The sequence below is a fragment of the Chenopodium quinoa genome, unplaced genomic scaffold (genome assembly GCF_001683475.1).
Source record: "Chenopodium quinoa cultivar QQ74 unplaced genomic scaffold, ASM168347v1, whole genome shotgun sequence".
Taxonomy (NCBI): domain Eukaryota; kingdom Viridiplantae; phylum Streptophyta; class Magnoliopsida; order Caryophyllales; family Amaranthaceae; genus Chenopodium; species Chenopodium quinoa.
In genome coordinates this window covers 727,673-745,972 of record NW_018744041.1, presented here as the reverse complement: position 1 = coordinate 745,972, position 18,300 = coordinate 727,673, and the positions used below count along the sequence as shown (strand labels likewise).

At 36.7% G+C, this 18,300-nt stretch overlaps 1 protein-coding gene and 1 non-coding gene across 2 annotated transcripts; one reads left to right on the top strand and one right to left on the bottom strand.

The window, feature by feature from the left end:
- The first annotated feature begins 3,769 nt into the window (after positions 1-3,769).
- On the top strand, positions 3,770-4,839 carry LOC110690412. Its single transcript, XM_021867236.1, has one exon. The coding sequence runs from the start codon at positions 3,933-3,935 to the stop codon at positions 4,467-4,469; it is 537 nt and encodes a 178-aa protein (XP_021722928.1). The 5' UTR covers positions 3,770-3,932; the 3' UTR covers positions 4,470-4,839.
- Positions 4,840-17,325: 12,486 nt separating this feature from the next.
- Positions 17,326-17,397, bottom strand: TRNAT-UGU. The gene has a single exon. It is a non-coding gene; the product is annotated as a tRNA-Thr (tRNA).
- Between the last annotated feature and the right edge of the window lie 903 nt (positions 17,398-18,300).

The following is an 18,300-nucleotide window of genomic DNA, read 5'->3' as shown; positions in this document are numbered from 1 at the left end:
CCGCTCTTGTGGCCCGCAAGCCACCACCCAACACCAAATCCGAATGAAGATCTCGAAAAACCCAACCTATTCCAGCAGTATTGTCATCAGTGTTCCAGGCTCTATCAAATAAAAGGCAACAATCGAGGGTATCAGAATCGGAACCCCGAATCCAGCCTGTCATCGGGGGTAAAGAAGAAACCAAACGGGGAGTATCGGACGAGGCTCTAATCTCAGAAACGGTCGATGCCTCCTCCCCCTAGAAACCCATTCTGCAGCCAGGTGCAAAATTAGAGTAGGAGAAGCCACTGCATGACGAAAATCCTTGTGATTATGCGAGATCCAAACAGCCCACATGAAGGAAACAAAATAAGATAAACCAGGCCAATTCTTGACTGCTTTGAAATTTGTAACCGTATCAATGAACCAAGCTTTAAAAGGCCTATCCTGTAACGAATCCCGAGAGAAGAGCAGAGGACCATTAACTAGCAGATCGGAAACAAACTCGCAATCCCAACACAAATGAGAAGTTGATTCGCAATTCTGATGGCAGAAAACAAAGACGGGATAAACAAGCAATCCCACGCTGATGAAGATGAGCTGTGAGAGGCAAAGCATCATGTAACAACTTCCAGACGAAATCTTCAACTTTAGGAGCATAGAGAATCCCCAAAACTGCTTCCACCATATATCAGGAGCTGGAATGTAGCCACAAAAGCTATAGAATGTCAAACCAGCGAGGCATAAGAAGTCTTTGTGGAAAATCTACAATCCCTTGTAAACATCTAGTAGACAAAATCATCCATGATACCGGGAGGCCTTTCCAGCGAAATGATCCTCTGCACAAACAATGAGTCAAACGTACGATGTATCAAGGAAGTATCCCACGCGTTTGAACGCGGATTAATAATAGAAGAAACATGAGTCGGCAAGGTCAACTCAACAGACGAAACCTTGAACTTAACTGGGCCACCCGAAACCTAGTCATCCACTAAAATTCGAACCTTAGACCTTGAGCCAACTTTCCAAGTTAACCCAGTATACAGGGCATACATACCTTCCATGAGACCACGACAACCCCAGGAAGACTTGGAAATTCCACCTGCCCGAAACAAATTAAGGAAAGGATACTTAGAAAATAGAACTCTTGAAACTAAAAGCTGGGGATGATGTTGGATACGCCAACATTACTTTGCCAACAAGGCTGAGTTTAACAAACACACGCTCCGAAGACCTAAACCGCCAATACCCTTGGGAAGATGCAGAAGGGCAGTAGAGCGTTAGATGGAACCTTGAAAACCGAAAGAACATGATTGAACGAGGCTACCAGAACCGAGTTGATGATCACTAACGTGGCGGCTGTTGACAGTCGCAACGAAGCAAAATCCGCTAAACGCTTAGCTACAGAATCCAAAAGACGACTGAAAGCGACTACCTTGCTACGCCCCATGTCCACGGGAAGACCAAGGTAGGAGCCCAGAGAATCCTGACAATGGAGACGCATGCTACTTGCTAAGGAATCTCGGTAATCAGACGATGTATTTGGACTAAACTTAGCAAATGACTTCTGAAGTTTAATCCTTAGTATTTGTATTTAAATACTAGTATGTAAGAACTAAGAAGTACAAAGGTTGACATAAGTATAATATATATGAAGAAAAAATTAAAAATATTTTACACGATAGCATACTTTATCAATTTTTTACTTATTACAAAGTTTTATACGTAGCTGACTACAATGTCTGGCTAGGGTCACTTATCAAGAGGTTACTCAGTCGGTAAGGCAATATTCAGTCGGTCAGGCGATACTCAATTGGTCAGGGGTTACTCATCGATTGGTTACAGTTAACTTGGTCAGAGGTTACTTGTTCGGTTAGGGGTTACTTGATGGTTAGAGTCGAGGTTATTTGATTAGTATATTGGTGTTTGTCATCCGATTACACAGTTACAGAAAATGTGGTGTTTATATATTGGTAAAAAAGTATATTCAAATGCATATATCAATAGTGTAAAGGTCAAATTGTTGCGATTGTTATGAAATACGAATTGTGGGTGGTATGAATAAAAAATTGGTATACTCTCAATTTTATTTCTTGTGATCTTACTTAGAACTTTCATCTTTCAAAGATTTATTACGGATGGAACTGAATTGATAAATATTTCGTATGCACAACTAATAAATTATGTGAGATTTTGTTTGGTTCATCCATAGTAATAATAATAATAATAATAATAATAATAATAATAATAATAAAATCACAAAATTTGTACTCTATAATACACATTTCAAGATATTTCGGCTTAAATAAAATTTGTAAGAAATGAAACACAAAAGGAAAATTACAAGGTTATGTATGCTCCATCTGCTTCTTTGTTAACTAAAGATTTGTCTAATTTTAGTTAGGAGAAACTTTGATTATGATTCTTTATTAATATACGCACACAAATTTGCTAATAAGCTTCCCACATGGTAAGGGTCTGTTCTCATTGACTGAAATGAGTTGAACTGAATTAAATTGAACTAAACTTATTAGAGGTTGAACTGAACTGAAATGAATATTTTATAAGAGAAGGAAATTAGAAGCTGGAGTGAATCGAAGATAATCATATGAGAACATACCCTAAATCAAAGAAAGGTAATAGAGATAGGGGTGTCAAAAACCTATCCAAGCGACTTGATTTAAAAAAATAAAATTCAACTATCATCTTGTTGGAACACAATATATATAACATATTTAAGCCTTGTTTAGTAAAGAGCTTATAGCTTATTATACCCAATTAGAAATTTAATTATTATAAAAAGCTAATTTGGGTATTTGGTAATTTATTTTTTTACAAAAATCACAATATAAGAGCTTTTTGAGATGAGCTTATTGAACAAATTAGTTTTTTTAGCTACGAGTACCAATTAAAAGAATGCTCTCAAGTAGGCCACTTTTTCTAGATGACAGTTAGGGATAATCGTAACTAGCTATTTATCAAACATTTTTACTCAATAAGCTAGGTACAACTAATTAGTCAAAGTATCTAATATAACTTCTAGTCAAATCAATATTTGATCTTACTAAACTTGACCCCGACGCTAGGAGGTGACAATATTTTTAATATGGAGAAAAGTTAGTGGGTTGATGTAGAAACCAAATTTAACCAGAAATAAAAATAATGTAGAAACCATAAAATGATCAAAACAATACTCCACTTCTTTTGATACAAATCTTACCAAAGAGAAAAAAGATGTTGCAAATAATTCCCTCAAAAAGCGTTGCAGATAATAAAGATAAAATAAATAAAATAAAAATACAGCAACAAGTAAAATTTGTGCTTGTGCAAGTCATCAAAATTCAAAAGCAGGCAAACGCTACCAAAAAAAACAATAAAAAAAATAAAGATTTAGCAGTAACCCACATGTAAACTTCTGGTACATTGACTAATACAAAATTATACATGTAATTAAACTTAAAGTTAAAGTGTATTATTATTAAGTATGATGATTGATTTGATAATGGGGAATGGGGACAATTAAACATTTAAATATTAATTTTTTAATAAAATAATATTATAAAAATTAGAAAATCTAAATATGGTTCACTTTTCTAGGCATCTCTACTACTCTACTCAAAATATTGTCACGGTCAGGGGTGATGGAGATGGAAATGACCCAAAGTGTGCATTTATTATTCTTTTGCCTTTTTCTTTTATTTGACCAGAAAACACCTCTACCCCACCCTCTTCCCCTGGGCCCCACCCTATCTCTCTTCCTTCTATATATTCCTCCTCATTTCCACCTTCTCTTTCCTCATCCTACTTACTCTCTCTCTCCTCTTTCTCTCTCTAGTCTCTACAATTGAAAACAAGAAAATTGCACAAGTAAAGCTTTATTTTACTATTTTGCCCTTCTCTTTCTCTCTCTATCTCTAGAAAGGAAAAGAAAGAAAAAAAAAAAAATTATTAAAATGGAGGTAATTTCTATTTCTCCTTCAAAAAGACAAAGGGAAGATGAAGCAATAATTCAAGAGGATGAAGATGTCTTTAAACGTCAAAAGTCGTACAAAGACATAATTACCCTTCTTGAAGAAGAGGAAGATGAGCCTAGTGATGACTTATCTTCCTTGATTTCTACTCTTCAAGAGGAGATCTCTACTACTACTTCCTCCTCCTCCCCGTCTCAGCACGGGCCCGACCCGGTTCATGACCCGGCTAGTTCGGGCCCGTATGAGACTGACCCGGAGAACCCGTCCATCGGGTCCGGGTCAGGGGCAGAAGAGAGGAACAACGTCATGAGGCACCTCCTTGAGGCGTCGGACGACGAGCTGGGTCTGCCGAACTCCAGCCTGTCGGACGGGTTTGATGAGGTTGCTGGAAACGGACAGTTTGACGGTGGCGATTTCTTCTTCGATACTACTGTCGGAGGGGAAGGGCTTTGGGAGTTTGAAGACCGTGAAGCTGCTAATTATTACAGCTTGTTACAGTCTACTGAGATTTTCATGTAGTTTGGTGGTTCGGTCCTCGTAGTTACCCTCAATTTGCAAAGAAGTCCTTTTTGTTGAGGGGTTAGGAGGTTAAAAAAGGAAAAGTCTAGGGGTCGAAGGGGTTAAAAAAAAGAACTGAGGAGGAAAAAAGGAAAAAAAAAAGTGAAAGAAGGACTAAGAAAGAAAGAAATGAAAAGCTGTTTTTGGGTAATTTTCATTTTGGTCCCTCGTATCTTCTTTTGTAAATTGTTATACAACCCCTTTTGTTTAGTAGAATTTGAAAAAGGAGTAGGAATGACAAATTATTTGACTTGTTTATTGCTTCTACTTAATTCTTTTGTTACCAAGACGGTTTTAGTTTCTTACCTAATCTAATCTTTATTTTATTTTATTTACTAGTTTACTCCTAATTTGTTATTCCGTACAAGTATTTATTTTGCACTTGGGACCTTGGTTATCCAAACAATATTTTTACACCACCCAAAGAAAATAAAAAAAATTATTTCCTCTAGATTTAGATATTAGGCTAACCATTTTTTTTTTTTTTATAAATAAAATAGAAAAAGAGGTTAAACATATAACAACAAAATGACGCATAAATAAAAATTTACAAATAATTTTAATATTATACAATTCAAGTAATTTATTTAATTATTTAAATAAATAAGTATCAATATTAATAGGTTAATACTTGTATAATTTTAAATTGTTTTTTTTTAATTAAAAAAAAACTTTGTATGGAGATTAAATAGTAGAAATAAGGGTCTCTTCAATTCAAGCTTAATTTCAGTTTTGTTTCATTTCTAATTTTTTTTCTTCTCATAAACAGTTTTTAAGTTTCATAAATCGAAACACACCCTAAATCCCAATTGATACTCATAAGTGTAGATTTATACAAATATGCGAATTTGATTAAGGGTTTGTTCTCATTGACTGAGCTGAGCTGAGTTGAACTGAACTGAACTGAGCTGAGCTGAACTGAAATGAAATGAATATTTTATAAGAGAAGGAAATTAAAATTGAGCTGAACTGAACTGAATTTCGACGTAAGAGAATAAACCCTAAGTTAAGATAAAGGATTGGGAGTAATCTACTTTTCTTAATAACATATAAATCAAATCCTACAAATAGTGATAACTGATAAGTAGACATTTGTGTATTCCAAATGATGAATACATAATAAAACATCACATTGATGTGTAATTTATATCATCACTTACTTAGTTAGTACCACTTTGTTAAAAGATTAATTCTTAAATCTAAGATTAACTAGATTGGAAATTCTAGCTAACCAATTTTTTTCTAGCTAACCCATCATGGCCATCAATACAAGTCAACCTCTTAAAAATAGAATGATGTGGAAAATCCCTATCAACTTATCAAATATTTCCCGTGTTTAAAAAAAAATAAATTACTTGACACTTTAACTTAAAATGTGTGAGTTTATTGAGAAAAGTGTTAAATAATAAGTAGGTACCTAATTAAGGGACGAAAAGAGTATTATTTTACATGTACTTATTATTGGAGGTCTATTCAAATTTCTAAGTATTTTTCTCATTATTTTTGTTACCCCTTTATGTACTTGTTTCTTCTTTTTCTTAAATCCCGTAAAATTTGGCAAAAGGAACTATTGTTCCAAATCACTTGTATCACTACGTAGATAATTAGATTTATATCCTTAATTAAACTGAATTAGCTTTACTCTTATTAAGATGATGTGAACAAATCAGCGTCGAAATCAGGAGTTAAAAACCTAAGAGGAACAAGAAACGATAAAGTTAACCAAAAAAAAAAAAGCTCATAATGAGGATTCAAACTTGAGACCTCCCTCTCCATTCAAAGCTCCAACAATCAACTAGGCTATCACTAACAACATGATATAGAGTAGGTGAAACGCTAAACATCGCCCGCAAATTAACATATAAAGCCCACAAATATGATTTGGTGTGACCATTATGCCTATTTTCTAAAATTGAAATAATCTCGGTTTAAAAAATGTGGAGCCGTACTGGCTCGCCGGGGGAGACCGGAGGGCAGGCCGGAGATGCGGAGGACGCCGGAGGTACGTCGTTGTCGACGGAAAACGAGGTAAGTCACCGTTAAAATTCACGGTTTACCGTCGGAGTGGCTCCGACGCCTAGGATGGACGCCCAAACCGTAGCCTGGACGTCCAAGCCAGACGCTAGAACCACCAGAGTGGCGTCCAGCCCAGACGCCCAGACCACCAGACTGGCGTCCTGGCCAGGCGCCACTCTACTGGCTGAGGCGGCCCTGCCAGGCGCCAGTCCAGTGGCTGTGGCAGCCCTGGCAGACGCCACCCTTATAAATTAATTTATTTTTTTTTCTTTTTTGATTTTGTTGTTGTTTTTTATTTATTTTTTTTTAAAAAAAAAAATCGAAAATGATTTTTTAAAAAAATTCGAAATGGATTTTTTTTAAATTAATTTTGAAAATTCGAAATAGGTTTTTTTTAAATTAAGTTTGAAAATTCGAAATGGTATATTTTTAAATTTAGTTTGAAAATTCGAATTGGGTTTTTATAAAAATTAAGTTTGATTATATATAATTATGCTTTTTTGTGTTAATTCTATGTAAATATAGAAATTAAATGTATTATCCGTTAAATATATTTATTGTAATATATAATTGATGCAGGAATATGGTGGAGACGGAAATGATTACAGTGGGATATTTGGACATGATGGTCATTCGAAGAAGCTCAACAGGCGATTGATTGGGCAAAACAGGTTGCAATTGCAGCTGGATTTTGCTTGGTAGTAGTAACTCATAAATCTCAACGGGATGGTAGAATGGATCGCATTTTGAGATGTGACCGTTATCGCAAAAGAGAAGAAAGAGATTTTCGTACAGCCACTCGGTTTGATACAAAGCGGAAAGGTTGTGGGTGTGAGTTCAGAGTAAAGGTTCGACAACTACGGAGTCGTGACGGTTGGGAAGTGATTGGTTACTCTAAATGGGGGTATCACAACCATGAGATGATAGTATATGAAGAGGGTCATCGACAACTGAGCGGCTTAAGTCCTGCTGCGAAACTAGTTGTGAAAGAAATGAGTGATGCTCAAGTCAAGCCTGCTAAAATATTAGCATCTGTGTTAGAGAAATTTCCAGAAGACCATCCAAACCGAAGACACATCTACAACGTCAGACAGCAACTCAGGTTTGAACGGTCAGAGGGAAGGAACCCTATACAGCAGCTGCTACACCAGGCACAATCACGTGGTTACCTGTTCTGGTTTGATTCTGATGAAGATACAGCGGAGGTGACTCATCTTTTCCTTGTGCATCCTGATTGTGCTGATATGATCAAGTCTTGGCCATTTGTGATTTTGATCGACTCAACGTACAAGACAAACAAGTACAAGTTCCCACTGGTTGAGATCATGGGGATGACTCCAACGAACCAGAACTTTCTGATTGGTCATGCAATCATCAAGGATGAGACGGCTCCAAGTTATTATTGGGTGTTGGAGAAGCTGAGAAACTACATCGGGCCTAATGTTCATCCAGCAGCCATCGTCAGCGACTGTGAGGGAGGTCTCTTTGCCCCCATAGCAGAGCTGTTTCTCGAATCGAACCACTTATTGTGCACATGGCACATCAACAACTGCGTTAAAGTGAAAGCCTACAACCTTTTCAAGAAGAATTTGGAAATGGCAGAGAGATTGGTGAATGGTAAGTGGCGGAAGATCCTACAGGCTACCACAGAGGAAGCGTATGAGCGAGCATTGGCTAACTTCAGGGATTCGTACCAGTGGTGTCCGGCACTGGTGGACTATGTGATGCAGCAATGGGTCCCTCACAGGGAAAAGTTTGTCAAATATTGGACAAACCAGGTACTTCATTTTGGGAACACTACAACATGTAGAGTTGAGAGCGCTCATAGAGCTACCAAGGACTGGATTGATTCATCGACCGCTGCTTTGGATACACTGTTCGATAGACTTAACAAGTCAATTGAAACTCAGAAGAACGACATTAGGAACTCTCTAGAGGACTCCAGACGACGACATGGTACGATGTATATCCATTTTATATTTAAGATTCTCCATGGTCGTGTGTCGCACTACTGCTTGGGGTTGATTCTCACTGAGCTGAACAGGATGAGGGACTTGGCTGACGAAGTGTATGCTCGGTGTGGGTGTGCTATTTCAGTAACTCATGGATTACCTTGCGCATGCACCATTCACCGCGTTATTACAGAAGAAAGGGCTTCGTTACATGTTGATCAGGTCCATTCATTCTGGAGGACGCTTGTTATTGGTGAGCATGCAGACACTCAAACGGCCGACCGTGAACAGGAGGAGTTGGAGCAGTTTCGTTTGATGTACGACCGAGTGTCCTCCATCCATCCTTCTATTATTCGTGACGCTACTCATGTACTTCATGACATGTTCCACACGTCTACCTTAGATTATGAGGAACCCGAAGGAGTTGACCGTCCTCGAGGTCGACAACGGCGGAACAGGAGTGTGTTTGAGTATATCCGTGGTCTTGGTCGTGCTCGTGCTCGTGGTCGGACATCGTCATCTAGTCGTAGTCAATCTTCATCGTCTGTGAATATGCCCCTGAGATCTGGGACATTTTGGTTGTTTTTATTGCACATAGTTTTAAAGTGTTACTCCTGCCTTCTTAACTGTCTATAATTATATGGTGAATAGGAAGAAACGATGTTGATCAGTTTCCGTACAAGGAAAGGATACCTGCGATCATCATGTCGTACTTGGAAGGGTGGAATGATGTAGTCGGAGATCATCATCCGACTAGACATGTCATCCGATTTTCCAGTGCCACCGATTATACCTCGGTGGTACAACATTCGCATAGCGAGCGTAGAGGGTTGGGATGCGCTATATCATGACCGGATCCACGAATGGAACACCCTAGCTGCATTTTAGTTTTTCATGTTTACATTCTTTATTTGTAATCTTATTTGTACGTTGCTCTTTTAATGAGAACATTAATCTTTTATATTGTATTGCTTACTGCATTCTATATGTTGCATGGGTAAGTTGCGCGGATCCACGAACGGTTATATCAAAATTTAAAAACAACAATGATAATATGTTTAAGTTGGAAGCTAAAAGAACAATTTAAAATGTTATAAACTTACAACATAATGTCCAATTTAATAAATTAAAACGATGATATTTAAAGTGCTCTATAAATAAAATGACAAAACCATCAGTAATCCCTCCTCGACGACGATTCCCACTGCGCAAGGGTCTGTTCCAGACTATCAACAACAGCTCTCCCTGTTGCACTCATGCTGTCCTTCTCAAGAGAGAGTTTCTGTACGTCCTGCATTATCTTTCCCATCCACTGCATACAACAAAAAACAAAAGAGTTTGTATCCGGCTGCCCTAACACTAGGGTTCGGGCCGAAAGGCATCCAGTTCACCTGCACATAGTTTTAAAATTTAATAACATGAAAATAATATGTGCAAATAATAAAATGTAGAAACAATTTATAAACGTTACCTCTAAGGGGGACAGCCTGTCCAGCAATTACCGTATCGATCGGAGGCGGTCAACGGACTTCTTCTCCGAGCGCGGACTCCACGCACAAGCACGCGGCATCCCCTCATCAATAGGAACTGGGTCACGATGTGGTCGCAATGCAGGAAAGTACTCGTATATCCAGGTCTGCAATAGAGTCAGACACCCAGTGATACCTGCCGCGTCAGCCCAACTCGCAAATCCTAGTTGGCGATACAAATACGCCAACGTAGCCGATCCCCAGGAAAACTTGCCTACACTGTTGGGGTCACACGCCTCCACTATGTCGCGTGGCCTGAGCTTGTTTCCGCCGCTCTTATCCGGAAACAAGGTACATCCGAGGAGTAGAAAAACATAAGCACTCAGCTGTGCGTCGTGCGTCCTACGTGCACTGGGGTACAAACACCGCTGCAACACGGATGCGATCTTCACACCTCCGTGTTCCCAAACACCTAGCGCCTCGGTGTACAGTGCAGCCCTGTCCACCGCCAACAACTCCGCCAGCAAATCTGCATGATCCGCATCAGCCACAGCACAAAGTCGTTTACCCTCAACACGAATCCCCAGAATGGCCTCGACGTCATGTAACATGATCGTCATCTCACCGAACGGAAGGTGGAAAGAGTTTGTATCCGGCTGCCATCGCTCAATGAAATCCGTGATCAGCGTACTGTCAATCTTATCGTGCATGGTGGCAGGAACGTGATTCACCCCAGTGCCCTCCAGTCGCTCGAACATCTCGCTCTCCGCCGGCCAAGTCTCAGCCCATGTACGCAAAAAGCTACAAGTCTTTTCCCGTGTATGACATTTCAACAACCCCGTAACTGAAGGCCTCTCCTGGTCCTCCCAAATACGGGCAGCTATGTGTCCTAGAAAGCTAGGAATCACACTCCCGTCAACAGGCCCACCGGGCACCTCACTCCTAACAACCCAAGAATCATTACCGGCCCTCGACCGTTTCCTGCTTGCCCCAGATACAGTGGACGCAGATGATGTGCCAGATCTACTAACAAACCTACCACCCCTACCCTTACGCACCTCCACCATATGTGTCTCGTACATGTCATCAACCCTCTGACTGAATGGACCGTAATCATCATACGGTCCACTGCCATCGTCCACATCCTCATCCTCATCTGCGCCCTCCTCCTGGTCACCCTCCTCAGCATCATCATCGTCATCGTCATCCTCATCCCGACGGTGGATCCGTTCTCTACGAGCTGACGCCGAAATACCACGGGATCTGACATGTCTATGCCCCGACCTCTCCACTGAATAACTTCTACTAAGAAGCTCTACATTCTTCCCCGCACCATGACGACCCAGTGAATTCTACACAAAATTTTAAAATATATAAACATACAAAAATTTATACGAAAAATAGCTACCACTACCCAAATCAAATAAACTAAAAACATACAAATAATTGTAAACAAAATATAAACATAGAAAAAATACAACAAAATTGAAAAAATTTATAAAAATAAACAACAAAATATAAAAACAATTCAAAAATATATTACACAAAAAAAAATAAAAAAAAAATAAAAACAATATTTTAAAACAAAAATATATAAAAAAAAAAGGGGGGGCGCCTTGGCTGGACGCCCAGCCAGCGGTGGTGGCGCTAGCTGCAGACGCCGCCACCAGTGGGCTGGCGCCTGGCCTGGACGCCACAGCCACGGCTGCGGCGCCTTGAATAAACGCCACAACCGTGGCTATGGCGTCCAGCCCAGGCGCCAGCCTACTGGTGGCGGCGTCTGCAGCTGGCGCCACCACCGCTTGCTGGGCGTCCAGCCAGGGCGCCCCACCTCCGTCACGGCGGTTTTTCCTTCTTTTTTTTTTTTTTTTTATTTACAAATTGTACCTTGCCTCCTTGGGACCTCCTTCCCTCCGCCGCCGCCGCCAATTCCTTGCCTTGCCACCTCGACATTGCCGTTGTTTGAATTTTTTTTTTTTTTTAGAGAGGTTGAAAGAAGATGAGCGATGAGAGTGTGAGTGATGAGAGTGTGAGTGTTTTTTTTTTAGGTCAAGGGCAATATTGTCAAACCAAGTGAATTTTGTGGGCTTTATGTAGTAATTTGTGGGCGATGTTTAACAAATCCCTAGAGTAGAGGTGATAAAAAATCGGGCCGAGACTAAACATAATTTCTCGTGCCCAAACCAGTAAAAAAGTAGCGGGTTTTTCGGGCCGGGTTCGAACTTTTTAACTAAAAAAGCGTTTTTATGCTTGTCCAAACCCGCCCTGTTTCCGGGCAGGATCGGGCCGGGCTAGCGGGCCGGGCCAATGTTGATCACCTCTAATATAGAGGATAAATATTTGTTATTTATTAGTTACTTTAGGGGGACCAGAATACATATTATATACATCACCACTTGGACCACGGGGGCTGATCCAGCCCCTGTGACACTGCCCCTGGAACAAATGTAACTAAAATAGGATGAGGAAATTTCAATCATTTATAATAAACCAAAATACAAAACCCAATCCAACCAAATCTGCTAACCAATTCTACTCGTAAATCGGACTCCTTTCTCCCTTTAGGCCACTCGAAGAGGCGACAAGATGTTTTATTATTGTTTAAAAAAGATTATTTCATACAAAAATCTCAACCATAATTATCAACAAAGAAAAGGAAAAATAAAATAAAATAAAAGCAACCCTACCACCAATATGTATGATGTATGATATGATATGAAGGCATGATATGTCTTTCCTACTACCATCATCATCCAGCTAATAAGTAATAACAACGTGAGATAAATTAAATGCATACACCCAAAGAGAAGTGGGCACTCGTTACATAATTGTACCCACAAATTTGCCAATTACCTAAATCGCATGACTCTTTATCACTCCCACTATTTGCATGATATATCGTTATGTCAATAATGTCATCACTTATACGGAGTACTATGATATACCATGTACTCCGCAATTGATAACGTGGTCTACATGGCGATGTGACCATTTCTTTTCTTTAATCAAGACTTGATACAGTTGATTCTCTAATATGGTATCGGAGCCAACGTAACATAAAGGTCATGAGTTCGAATCTAATCACCCCCACTTTCACGTGGAATATTAAGCGTTGGATATGAAGAGGGCCCATGCTGCATCCACAATTCTACCCCAAACGGCCTTTCGTGTGAGGGGGCGTGATAGAGTATAAAATATATTCTTGGACCTCAACCATCAGCTTAAGCTTTTGGTTGAGTTAGTCCACTAACACATGCTACGCCTGAATCCGCGAGACTAGATTCAGGCCATCCTTCAAATATGTGCAACAAGCTAGTAAATAGAGGAAACAACAACACATAATGACACTAACTTGCACTACAATTACATGCATCATATCAATATCAATATCAATAAGACACACATGCATTGGGAGGTACTTCATATGGGACTTGCAGTGCCAAGGTGTGGGGAAAATTGTTAATGCCTTTAAAAGACCATAAAAGGGATTTGGAAGTTATAAAAGTAGCGTAAATAGTGATGAGATTTGTTCTAGTATAAAAAAAACGTACATTATAAACAAATATGAAACATGTTTTTGAAGAGATAATGTGTTTTGGTTATCATGCCATGGTAATATAGTCAAAAAGGAATGTTGTAGGCTTATGGTACAATTAAAATAGAGTTTATAATTTGTATCAATAATGAAATTGAAGCATGAATGTTAAGGGCTGCCAAATATTTTATATATATATGTTGTGCAAAAGTCATGAATCGGAATATTATTGAAAATTATATATATATATATAGGCATAGTCGCATAGATCATCAATCAACTGCACACAAGCATGCATGTTTTGTTTTCTTGTGTATAAATCATAATTTTGATTTTATTTTCTGTCTCAACCAAAAATAGGTGATAAAATACATGAAGTTCTTCGTATTAAATATATAAAAAAAAGTCTAAAAGTTAGATCATCTTGTGGGGGTTTAATTAGTATAATGGTGATTTAAGTTTGTTTGGTCAAGTATAATGAATTATACCCTAGGATCGAATTGAATATGCTATCATATCATCATGACAAAGCGTTATTGGGTAAAAGTAAAACCAAAATAAACTACGTTGACAATTTAATTAACATATACAAACATGGTTGAATTCCATTATAAAACAAATCTTCATTAGGTATTATTATACACGTTTTTTAGGATAATTATTTAGTTTACAAAATATTACGTGATGATTTTTAATGAAAAAAAATACGATTTATGGATGAAATTGTGTTTGTGTATTTTTGACCTTGAAAAGGTTCAAAGTTTATGCTACTTAGTATTTCTTAATTAAAACTTAACCTTTCAATCAAAATCTGCATCAGTATGGACCTAAAGGCTAAGCAACGGCAAAAGAATCAATATAATTAAATGCCTTTTTAAGACAATTTGATGGGTTTGTACCGCAAAATATGTATATAGTTTGTATAAAGTAGTACATATTATCATGCATATATAAAGGATTAAAGGTAATTGTATTCTTTAGTACACAGTTACGAACACAAATTAATTATAGTTGTGCTTAGTTTACCTTGACCATGATAAGTATTGACACTAAAACCATAAGCAACGTTATATGTTGTGGTTCTTACTTAATTTTTTTTAAAAAAATTTTATTAAATGAAAGAGAATTCTTATTGGTCTTCTAAATGCACACTTTGCCTCTTTTGAGTATCGACTTAACATCAAACATGCAAGAAAACAAATTAATGTTTATACTATTAAGATCTTAGTTGGACAAGACTTCCAACAACAGTCCAAGATTAATATCACACCTATATATTATCAAATTAAACCTAATTTTGTAATTAGATAAAAGAACGATACCTAATTTGGTAGCTAAACATTATTTCATAGCTTACGCACACATACATCAATTAGATCATGACAATTAAACCAAAAGAAAATGGAAAATTAAAGATGATGCTATTTTCCAACGACTTTGTATCAACTAGTACGTACAAAACCTATTTTTTCACCAAGTTACGACTATTTTAGGGTTGTGTAAAGCAAAGGAATAAGCTATCTTCAATAAAAGAATGCTTATAATCTCGTCACCTTTTCATTTACTTGTATGTACACAAATATTCGCATTTCTCCTTCAAATTTGAATGTATATCTTGACTATGTAGATGTACTTATTATTCTTTTGCTTTTTTTTTTTTTTTTTTTTTTTTTTTGGGATCCTTCGAAGTTCAAACAAGCTAAGGAACACATCATCAATCGCACTTTATTTAATTTGAGAGCATATGTATGTGTAAGAAAGGATAAGAGATTCTCATATATAACAGGTGTAAGGGGTAACCTAAGATAACTTTTTAATTTAATAATTAAATGAAAAATATATACTCCAAATATTATGTCTTGAATTTGTCTTAAACGGATATAACTAGTGGAGATGACCAATATTGTATTATTTATTACTTAATATAAACTGGAGTAATAAATATGATCTGAACGATTTGTTTACCACATCTCTACTTTCTTGCATGAGTCCAAGAGGATTTTATTCAATCTTGTTTTAGGCTACTAATCATTTTATTTGTCACTAAAACTTTATCAGATCATTTTAAAACTTTGTCCATCTTTTAATTTGGATCAAATGCCATACGCCCATACCTCCTTTGCTCTATTTTTTTTTTTTTTTTTTTTTTTTTTTTTTTTTTTTTTTTTTTGTAAGTGGTGGTAGCCCTTCGTTTAGTTCATTCTATTTGAACTTGTTACCTAGTTTGCTAATTTAGTATGTAACAATTAGGACAAAATAAGTAAAAGGGAAAAGAGGAAGCTGTCATTTTTTTGGGGTTATCGAAATGAATAACGTTATCATTTTGGAATTTACCACCAACCAATCTCATCAATAATATTAATATTCCCACCAAAAAAAGGAACAAAATTTGCTCCATTATGTGTAACATGTTCATGGTAGGCTCTTGTATTTGTGGACCTGTGGTCCATTTTGTACTGAAATGTTAAGGACCATTCATACCACTTGTTGGATTCAAATTCCAAAAGGGTTTGCAATTAAGGCCTGTTAACATTTTAGAATATGTATATGACTCAAGAATATATCTATAAAAAGCAACAAGCTAAAGGCGATGATATAGACGAAATTCAATCAAATTTTAAAATTCTATTAACTAATGGTCTCTACAAAATCCGTTACTTTCTTTACTCTCCTCAAGTTTTTACCTCACTACCTAATTTTTTTTTTTAATAAATTCAACTAACCTTTCTAAAACTCCGTAGAGTCAAAACGTTTCATTTATTTAAATATGAAAGGAGTATATCTTCAATATTTTAACCTGTAAACTAGATAGCATCACTACATAAATTTCAAATATAACATAATTTAACGGTCCCTCGCCGGCTTGGATCTAGACTTCAAGGTCTATTTTTTTCGTCAAATGAGATATTATTATTATTATTATTATTATTATTATTATTATTATTATTATTAAAAGAGGAATTCATTATATTGTAAACTCAAAAAATTTACATAAAATTAGTGAGACGCCGAGAAGCAATCTAAACCTCCGCTTCTTTGGCTATAGCAAAGCTAATCCTAACAAAAATCTGTGCTATAGCCCCAATATCTATATATTAATGAATTTTCACATCTTTACAATTCTCTGCCATTTGGCCTCTCCATCTAATAATGATATAGTGCCAAATCATATGTTTCTAAAAAAAGATGTGGCTCCAAGTGACAATTTATAGAGTAAGATTATGGTCTACACAATATGCTTGAAAATATCATCTAATTGCTATGTGATGCCGCCAACTTGGATGACAATGACATGGGAACACATCATTTTCATATATAATGTGGCTCATGAAGCACTTTTAAAGTTTTAAACGGGTTGCTTCATATTTTTCTAATAAAATGAATAAGTAATTACCATAAAGCTAAGTAAGATTTTACTAAAAATAATTTATATTCAATATAAAAGGACAAAACAACACAATTGGATGACTAGTAGATGTCATTAACCAATAAAATTGTTTCTAAAACCAATCCATAACCAACTAACATATAAATAAATCCATGTATTACAGTAAATTTATTAATCAAATTGAATGCGGGTAAGGTACTTTTATGTTGTCCTTAAAGCTGAATTCAAAACGTAATCCGTCGACTAGAAAAATACTAGTTTTGCTCGCGTAGGAACATTCAAATTTGACATCGTAACTATTAATCTAGGATTAATGAAATAATTTCATAGATAGCATTGATATGATTCAGGATTTCATGCATTTCACCAACATAACAAAACAGTTAAACAGAAATAACATTTACTATACTAAATTATTAATTATGCATATATGCAAATTAAATAGCAAAAAAATAAATGCCCCCATGCAGGATCGAACTACAGACCTTCAGTTTACAAGACTGACGCTCTACCACTGAGCTATAGGGGCAGAACACAAGAAACACTTCATCTTAGGCAAAAAAAATTAATTGAAACTACGTACAAAATTGATAACATAAACTTTTTGTCTAAACAGAAAGAACAACAAAGGAAAATACGTAGTATATGGATATCAGTTGTACGCAAGAACGTATGAAGGTAGCATTGAGTCATTTTTGGACATAAGAACATAGCTACTCGTAATTTACGAGTTGTATGACGAGGAACTTGTTCATGTAAAGTACCATGGATTACACACTAGAGCACACATGCTCTAAGATTTGCTTACTCTACCATCTCGTGAACTCCTTAACTAGCTATGCAATTGGACGTAAACCATGGTCCATGAAAGCTTCTTAGCTGCTTTCGTTTTTTTAATAGTTGCATCATTTTGACTAGATACGTTGCTAGTTGCTTAATTATTTTAGTTTAGTTGTGAATAATGTTGTTGCTTTATTAATATTTATTTAAAGAAAACGTTCACCAAGTCTTAAGGTCCTACTAATTTCACGAGAAGACCAATAGCACATAAGCCATATAACAGAAAAAGACTTAAAGGACAGGCTAGTGAATGTAACTCATGTAAGGCATAAGCCGCATAACTATGCTTTAAAAAGCATCTCTGTATCGTTCTAATTTTATTAGATGTCTCTGAACGCTTTAAAAACATCTTGCAAAGCACTGCTCTTCAAAGGTGTGGAGTGGTTAGTTGTGTATTGTCATCTGTCAACATCAAGAGTAGAGGAATGTATTCAATTATAGCCTTGGCGTTTATTTGAAGGGAGATTAAGATTTAAGATCAAGGTGATTACAATATATTCAATAAGAAGCAAAGTCGAGGTGGTCATTTCCTTAATTCCGAACATACATGTTTGATTTTGGAGGATTTGGGGGAAAAACCATATAATTGAAA